This window comes from Lycium barbarum, chromosome 11 (assembly GCF_019175385.1).
Source record: "Lycium barbarum isolate Lr01 chromosome 11, ASM1917538v2, whole genome shotgun sequence".
NCBI classification, from domain to species: Eukaryota; Viridiplantae; Streptophyta; class Magnoliopsida; order Solanales; family Solanaceae; genus Lycium; species Lycium barbarum.
Window position 1 is genome coordinate 6,515,225 of NC_083347.1, and position 8,739 is coordinate 6,523,963.

At 34.6% G+C, this 8,739-nt stretch overlaps 1 protein-coding gene across 1 annotated transcript; it reads left to right on the plus strand.

Annotated features, from left to right (window-relative positions):
- The first annotated feature begins 844 nt into the window (after positions 1-844).
- LOC132617996 (uncharacterized) lies at positions 845-6,116 on the plus strand. The gene is made up of 9 exons (XM_060333065.1): positions 845-1,071; positions 2,062-2,247; positions 2,919-3,048; positions 3,191-3,271; positions 3,417-3,616; positions 4,124-4,219; positions 4,366-4,459; positions 4,578-4,694; positions 5,730-6,116. The coding sequence occupies exons 1-9, from the start codon at positions 916-918 to the stop codon at positions 5,831-5,833; spliced, it is 1,164 nt and encodes a 387-aa protein (XP_060189048.1). The 5' UTR covers positions 845-915; the 3' UTR covers positions 5,834-6,116.
- The last annotated feature ends 2,623 nt before the right edge of the window (positions 6,117-8,739 follow it).

Here is an 8,739-nt window from a genome sequence, read left to right on the forward strand (position 1 = left end):
TAAGCTGTTTTAGATAAGCTAAACCAAACGGGCTCAATTATTTTTTTGAGCTTATTTTAAGCACAAAATGGCTTTAAGCTGACTAACTAAACACTCAAAAAAGCTGAAAATAGCAACTTAAAGCCCGTTTGGATTGACTTATAAGTTGCTTATAAGCTATTTTCAACTTTTTTGAGTGTTTATCTGGCCAGCTTAAAGTCATTTTGTGCTTAAAATAAGCCTAAAAAATTAATTGGGTCTGTTTAGTTTAGCTTATCTAAAACAGCTTATAAGCTGGAAACAACTTATAAGCCAAAAAAATAAATTGGGGGTATAAGGGCTTTTTTTAAGCCCATCCTAACAGGCTCTTATAAGCCAATGTAAACGGGCTCTAAGTCACCCGCGTCTCAGCCCTTTTCCGAATTGAGGGTATTTTTGTCTAAATAAATTTTTAGATTAAAGATAATTATTATTTACTACTACTATTTACCTTTTTTTTGACTTCGTAGCTATTTCCTCGTCCGGGTGCCCTTTCTCTATTTGGTCCCCTTGTTTACTGGGTAGCCGCCAATCCCTCTTTGAGCCCGTTTGGATTGGCTTATAAGTTAACTTATAAGCTGTTTTCAACTTTTTTGAGTGTTTGGCTGGCCAGCTTAAAGTTACTTTATGCTTAAAATAAGCTTAAGAAAATAATTAGACCCATTTGACTTAGTTTATCTAAAGCAGCTTATAAGCTGAAAATAACTTATAAGTCAAAAAAAAAAAAATTGAACTATTTTTTTCAGCTTATAAGCTGCAAACAGCTTTAAGCGGTAAGCCAATCCAAACGGGCTCTTTAACTGCACAAAACATTCAGTAAAAAAAAAAAAAACACGGAACTTGTTATATTCCTTAAAACCCTAAACCCTTGGCACACACAGTTTCACAAAATTCGCCATGGGCAGTGCTTCAGATAGCGATAGCAGCATGGATTCCCCAAAGTTAGAAAAAGTTTCAGTTTGGGATTTGCCTGATGTCCCAAAGGGAAAATTGCCACCTCACCTTGAACTCCGAAGGACTCGTGTTCTTTGTGCTTCTTTAGCTCCCACTAATGTAAAAACCTCTCTTCTTTTTTATTTTATTTTTCCTTTTCTTGATGAATGTTGTTGTGTTGTGTTTTTCACTTTGCTACTTCACAATTTAGATAATTTTTTTCGCGAGTTTCACACCTCAAAAAATCAACTGTTACCTTTTCCTACCTGAACTATCACATATATGAAATTATTGAACGGAGGTGGATTGTGCCAAAGGGCAAGTTGCCCCCTCCCCTTGAGCTCTCACTAATGTAAATATCTCATCTTGTTTTTTTTTTTTCTCCGTTTTCTTGATGAATGTTATTGTGGTGTGCTTTTCACTTTGCTAGTTCAGAATGTAGATAATGATTAAAAAACACAGATGAACTACTCCGTCCCCCCAATTTATGTGATATAGTTTGACTAGACGCCGAGTTTAACAAAGAAAAGAACACTTTTGAAACTTGTGGCCTAAAACAAATCATAGATATCTGTGTGGCCTTAATTCATCTCATTAAGGGTAAAATGGGAATTTTAGAGGTAAATTATTGCTAGATATAGAAAAGTGTCATTCTTTTTGAAACATACTAAAAAGGAAAGAGTGTCATAGTATCATTTTTTGCGAGTTTCACACCCAAACTATCAACTGTTACCTTTTTCAACCTGAGCTATCACCATCTGTGTATTAAAACACACCTAGTTGAGTAGATGGTGATAGTTCAGGTACGAAAAGGGAACAACTGATAGTTGGCCTAGTCAGTTTCGAGGTGTGTTTTAGTACATAGATGGTGATAGCTCAGGTAGGAAAAGGGAACAACTTATAGTTGTCCTAGTCAGCTTCGAGATGTGTTTTAATACATATATAGTGATAGTTTAAGTAGGAAAAAGAAACAACCGATAGTTGGGGTGTGAAACTCGCGAAAAAGTGATAGTTTAGGTGTGTTTTTGACCATTAACTATTAAGAATTTGAGGTTTCCTTTACTGTTCTTATATTTGTTATTTTTTTTTGTTTTCTTTTGGGGAGTGAAGACAGAGAAGGTACAATACTCAGGCGCCTATGCATCTATGGGTGTTGATAACAGCGTGCGCTTTGAGCAATTCCGCAATAACTTCAAAGTGGAAGTTGTGAGACTTGACGAGGACGAATTGGAGTTTGACATGATTGGTATCGATCCTTCTCTTGCCAACGCATTTCGCAGAATCCTCATTGCAGAGGTGCTCACCCCTTTTCGTGTTTTTTATCCCCACTTTTCTTCAAGGTTTCTGAATTGAATTTGTGCCGTGGTTAGGTTTTGTTTTATTGTTTGTTTCGTGCTTTTAGATAAACTATGAAGCTATTCATTGACTTAGTGGGGCTACATGGTAAAATTTCATTACTAATTGTTTTTTTTTTTTTTTTGATAATACAACAACAACATACCCTATGTAATCCCACATGTGGGGTTTGGGAGGGTAGAGTGTGTGCTGGTGATAAGTAAGGTAAATAGATGAAAACCAGCATCAAGTGAATGCTGGTGATTAGAAGCTATAACAAAAAAGAGCCTTAATGACTGGGAAGAGAACTAATAAAATCGAGCAAGGACTCTACATCCTGTGTTTCATGTACATCTGCCATATTGCTCCAGAAAGAAAGCGTAGAAATGCAAAGAAAATTAAGACTAATTACATTTTCCATTTTGTCTTAAAAATTTCTAGTTTGACGCTAGTTTGAGGTTCTTTCCTGCTTATCTATCAACAAGATGAACTCAATGATTGGGACATATGTATTTTTATTCCTCATAATAGATGCTGGCTTGTTTTGTTCCTCTACTTGAACTCTTGCTTGAATTGTGTCGGGCATTTGAGATGTTGATTAAGTTCATTTATTTCCCTTGGTTGTCATGCAGGTCCCGACCATAGCTATTGAAAAAGTTCTTATTGCAAACAATACGTCCATTATCCAAGATGAAGTGCTCGCTCATAGACTTGGTCTCATCCCAATTAAGGTCGATCCAAGGCTTTTCGAGTATATGTCAGGTATTAGATCTTCTTGTAGTATCGTATGTGTGGTTACTATTGAGTTTCCTTTTAATCCCCTTCCCCCCTTTTCTCAAATAAAGGGTTTGCTTTTGATGGGAATTATGATGGCTAATTATTACCTTGTTTTTTTCCCTTCCAGAAAATGATGTCCCTAACGAAAAGAATACAGTTGTTTTCAAACTCCATGCTCGTTGTAAAAAAGGCAGTGAACGACTAAGAGGTACTATTATATGCTTATATCATGAAATTTTTCTCATCATTTATTTTTGCATTATCTGTTCATTCATGTGTGTGGTTCTCCATTTGATTGCCACTAGTCATGCGGGCTAATCAATTTTTCTTCATTTATGTGTAAAAAATTGCAGTCTTGTCCAGTGAGCTGAAGTGGTTACCCAATGGAAGTGAATTGATACTAGCAACAGAAAGTCAAGCATCAAATTCGAGTGCAAAACCAAAAACTTACACTTCATTCAGCTGTAGTCAAGATACTCGACCAGAATTCTCGAATGACCCAATTGCCCCCAAAGATGCAGATATCATTGTAGCCAAACTCGGACCTGGTCAGGTAGACTTTGTGCCTTGTATGTTCTTCTTTGCTTCTTTCTGTTGAAAAAGAAAACAGAGGAAGAAAACTATTAGAGCAAATGTTTGAATGGTCAAACATTGTAGTATTGCTATTTGATCATCAGCTCTATGCTCTTTTATTATTTCACAAACTCTCTATAGGTGCACTTTTGCTAGTGCTTTCGTATCCTTTTCCCGCTTTGCATATTACTAAGTGATGATACTGCTAGACAACCATTTGATACAGAAGTTTTGAAGATCTAAAGTACCTATATCACCATTTAACTAAGATTCACAAAATTGTACCAACAACTTTTGACTCTTTGTATGTAGTGCACTCACTCATTCCACAAAATTTTGTTAGTGCTTTCTGGTTTGAACTTAAATGCTAATACATATTTGTCTCTGTTAAGCAGAAATTGTACCTTTACAAAATGCTTAGTGGTAAATTTTTTTAGAATTAAGGTGTTTAATTTACTTCTGGGGTATTTTTATGCCTCCTTTGTAGGAAATCGAGCTAGAAGCTCATGCTGTTAAAGGCATGGGTAAGACACATGCAAAGTGGTCTCCTGTGGCTACCGCTTGGTACAGAATGCTTCCTGAGGTGACTAGAGATTTTTTCACAATATTCAATTTGATGTATATAGAATACCTTCTGACTATTAGTTTTCAGATTTCACTTCTTAAATTTGAACTCTAGCATATTTTTGGTAAATGCTGGGTTTTGATCTTTTTGTTTGCGTGCTGAAGGTTGTATTATTGCGAGATATTGAAGATGATGAAGCAGAAGCACTTGTGAAGAAGTGTCCGGTTAAGGTGTTTGACATCGAAGATATGGGTAAAGGTATAGCGACATATATGTCAGTCCTTGATTTAATTAGGTCACCAACTGCAGTGTTCGAAGCGGAAAAGCTGAAGCAATATTGATCTTTCCACTGTTTCTAACAAGCATTAATGTATAGGTAAAAAGAGGGCAACTGTTGCACGACCAAGGGCTTGCACACTTTGTAGGGAATGCATCAGAGAGGAAGGGTGGGACAAGAATGTAGCATTGAGACGTGTAAATGACCATTTCATCTGTAAGTTGCAGAGACCTCCAAACCTCTTGGCATATCCTTTAAATAGAATAATATCTGTATCTTTGTTCCCTTATTATCTGCTTTCTTGTGAGCTTAAATTCAAAAATTTTGGAGTGAATAGGTTAAAAAAATCCAAAACTATCATTATTTTGCGAGTTTCATATCTAAACTATTGGGTGTTCATAGAACCAAAAATATACCCTGGAGGAAAATGACATGCTACGTAAACATCAAGCTCCAAAAGCTTCTCCAAAGAGTTCCAAGTGGCGGTACATATGAATAAACATTGAGAGAATAGGTTAAAAGTTAAAACCCCTCCAAACTATCACTGTTTTGCGATTTTCATACCTAAACTATTGGGTGTTCACAAAACCCCCATAAACTCAATGTGTCAGGTTGACTCATTTTAAGACTTATTTCATTCCCACACACCCTCAGCAAGTTAACCCAAACATTTTGCCATATATTCAACCGGCGGTTTTTAATCTAAAGGCAGTTATAGTCCGGGGGGTAATAGGAACACCCAATGGTTTAGGTATGAAATTCGCAAAATAATGATAGTTTAAGGGGTTTTTAACACATTGACTCAGTTTATTGAGTTTCAATTTCTGTTTGGATTATTGAGGTAACTCTGATGAGATAATGATAATAATATATTACTTTGTCCAAGAAAATACTGGTAGTAATATATCAGCATTTTTTAATTGATTATAACTGATTAATTTTATTTCAGTCCGTGATGTGCTTAGAGACTTTAGGGTATTAAGAGGTTAACCTGATTTACTCATCACATCGAAATTCGGCATGTTGAAGCGTTAGGTTAAGTGTAATATGTTAGAATTTGGTGCATATTTTGAAGTTGCAGAATGAAATAGATTCTTATGCTTCAGGTTGATTGTAACATGAGAAAAAGTCATGCATATTTTTCAGTTGCTGGATTAACGCAATTATGTGCTTCTTGGTGATAAATGATTTACCATTCCTCGGGGCTTGATCTTCGGATAAACTTGTGTTATTTCTTGTGAATTTTTCTAGTTACCATAGAGTCAACTGGAGCATTGCCACCTGAGGTGCTGTTTACTGAAGCTGTAAAGATTTTGGAAGAAAAATGTGAACGGGTGATAACGGAGCTGTCATGATCAGGTCTAAAGTATATCTGGATACCTACTCCTTTCCTCAGAGCCAAGGCAAGAGTTCAGCTTGGTTTCTTATGTGTATGATAGTGCAATTTTCTCTTTTCCTACATTCATATTTCCAAAGTTTTGTTTGTCAATTGTCTTCGGACACATATAGACGGGAATGGTAAAAGTGGGTGGTGCTTGTATTCCTCACTGCTTGTCTTGGGAAACACGAGTACGCGACATGTTAATTTAAGTATCTAATTTTGTTGAGGATGTGGTAAAAACTAACAAGTTTATAGTTCCTCCTGTGTTTGTCTTGCTTTATAGAATTTTTTTCCTTTTTCCCAATCATTGTTTGGTTATACATTGGACTAATTTTTCGGTTAGTTTCAAGATGAGTTTTTCAAACTGGTTTGACTAGTTTTTCAAGAGAAAAATCTTTTTCCACTCACAAAACTTCCAACTTAGTTTACTGGTTTTACGAAATTTTGGTTTCTAACTTTTTGCAATATAATTCGTTTCTTTTTCAGTCATTCAAGTGTGGAATAAATAATAATTCATCTAAGTTTCAGTAGTCTGAACAAATGCTTCAAAGTTATGTCAGCGTGAGTTTACAGCTTACCACACGACCTGTTTGATTGAACGAATATATAGAGTGAATTTTATACTGTATGGCAGTGGTAAAACACCTGACAAGGGGGGGCAAGTTTTGTAAAATCTCTTCTATTCAATTATTTTCCAGACCTGAGTTATAACAGAGTTAACATAAAATGAGGTGATATCTTCACATTTTGAGATGTAATAAACCCAAACATTTTGTAAAACATGTTATGATATGCTTAAGATTACACTATTCATAAATTCATGATAACCATAACGACGCCCCTCCGTATTTTTGGTAAACAAGATCATCATTTGGGCTCATATACTAAAACGATAGTCCAACAAATAGTTCATACACACTTGACACTTCTAACTAGGAAATAACACAATCTTAAAAAGTAATTTTTAAAAGTTTCAATTATTTTCAAAATATTATATAAAAATAATTTATGTTAAGTTTTTTACTGTTAATTATAGGCACTACAATCACATGTAGCTTGTTAACTTGGATCTGAAAGGTTTAAAATATTTGGTTCTAACAATACTCGTAAGGAGCATGCATCATTGTTCTTCGATCACTTTCGTTTCCACATTAAACACGACATCTATATATCTTAAATGCTTGAATTAAGAAGCTAGCTCGATGGAAAGTATGACTCTTTTAATTACACTCAGTTGATTCAGTAACCAATTAGAAAGATGGCAAAGTATTAATTGCTAGCAATGCCTACATAGCTTGTCACTTACAACTAAATTTATATCAATTTGTAAAAAAACAGCTGGTGTTGGAAAATTGCTATTGGGTCGGGTCCACCCATAAGGAGTGCTAACTAGCTCTTTAACCCTTTAGCTAGTCCTCCTCCTCCTAAACCCTATTACTATCGTATAAATACACCATTATGGGTGTAGGAAAAAAAGATGATTTTTCACAATAGAAAACGGCTAGGGTTAGGATATAATTTATGCATCATCCGTTAGAGGGATATCTAGGTTGTGGACAAAGGGAGTTCATCCACTTTGTGAGGATTCCCAGCGATCGGTGACACGAGTCGTGGTTGCTGCATATCTGTTTCCGCTATGGAGAAACCTGAAAGTTTTCTAACTAGTATTTACGCTTCAAAATACTTCGTTGGTATCAGAGCCCTAGGCTTGTGTTCTGATTGGAGACTTGATCGTATGCAATACGTGAAAATTAGGGTTTTTATGTTAATCTCAAATCTTAATTGCATTATTTCATGTCTGTAAATGCCTAGTTTTTGCATGAAACGTTAGGGTTTTTATCGATATCATCGAGAGCTTTCCGTCGATATTTTTTGGCCTTGTAGTTTGTGAGATATTGAATTTTAAAGTTTTAGGGTTTAATTATTACGAATTTAACCCCAAAAATTCAATAAACTTGGTTTTATGCAATTTTGTGCGAATTGACTTGGGTAATATGTTACCCATATGTTTTTCAACAAAACCATATAATCAATTGTGATTTTCATCGAAAATTTGGGTAGAATTTTAAGGAAAATCCACTAGGATTTGTTTAGAATAAAACCCATCAATTTGTGATCATATAGCCCGATTTTTGGACAGTTTTACTTTGACTTGATGGTTTAAATCAATCCTAAAATACGTTTAGGATGTAAACCAGTGATTTAATTAACAAAAATTGGTAGGAAAACATGGTTGGCCGGAAAATTAATCTGACCCATCGGAGAAGAAAAAAGAATAACGATTTTCAATTTTTGATGATTTTTTGAGCAATTGATGCTTGAAATCAATCCTAAAACACGTTTGGTACAAAATTTAGTAGTTTGATTAGATTAAAGTTGCCAAAAAGTGAAGAAAATCAAGCAAAAACCCGTTTTGTTGCACTGGGTGACCCATGAATTGGGGAAGAAGGCCGTTTTATTCTCTTATCTTTGATATTTATGAAAAATTATTAATTCTCTTGTTTTTTTTATAATCATATTTTTTAACAAATTTTTTAACCTCTAGTTCATTGACTTCTTGCTCACTTTTCTTAGTTAGTGTTTGTTTAGCTAACTCTAAAAACAACGAGTGTATGATCTATTTACCACAAACAAAAGTAAATAATTTTTTATTATAATTGAAGTTTAATTATTTTAAATACTCATATAATAAAAATTAATTCGAGATACATCTCTTTTCTTTAAAAATCGAACATTTACCCCACTTATACTATGAGAATAGTGACTCTCTATGGGGTATGCCGTAAGATAAATTAAAATTATAAATAACACAAATTACTTAATAAAATGTGTCAACTATTGTTATTAACTTTCTTGCACATTAGGCAGCAAGTTATTTTA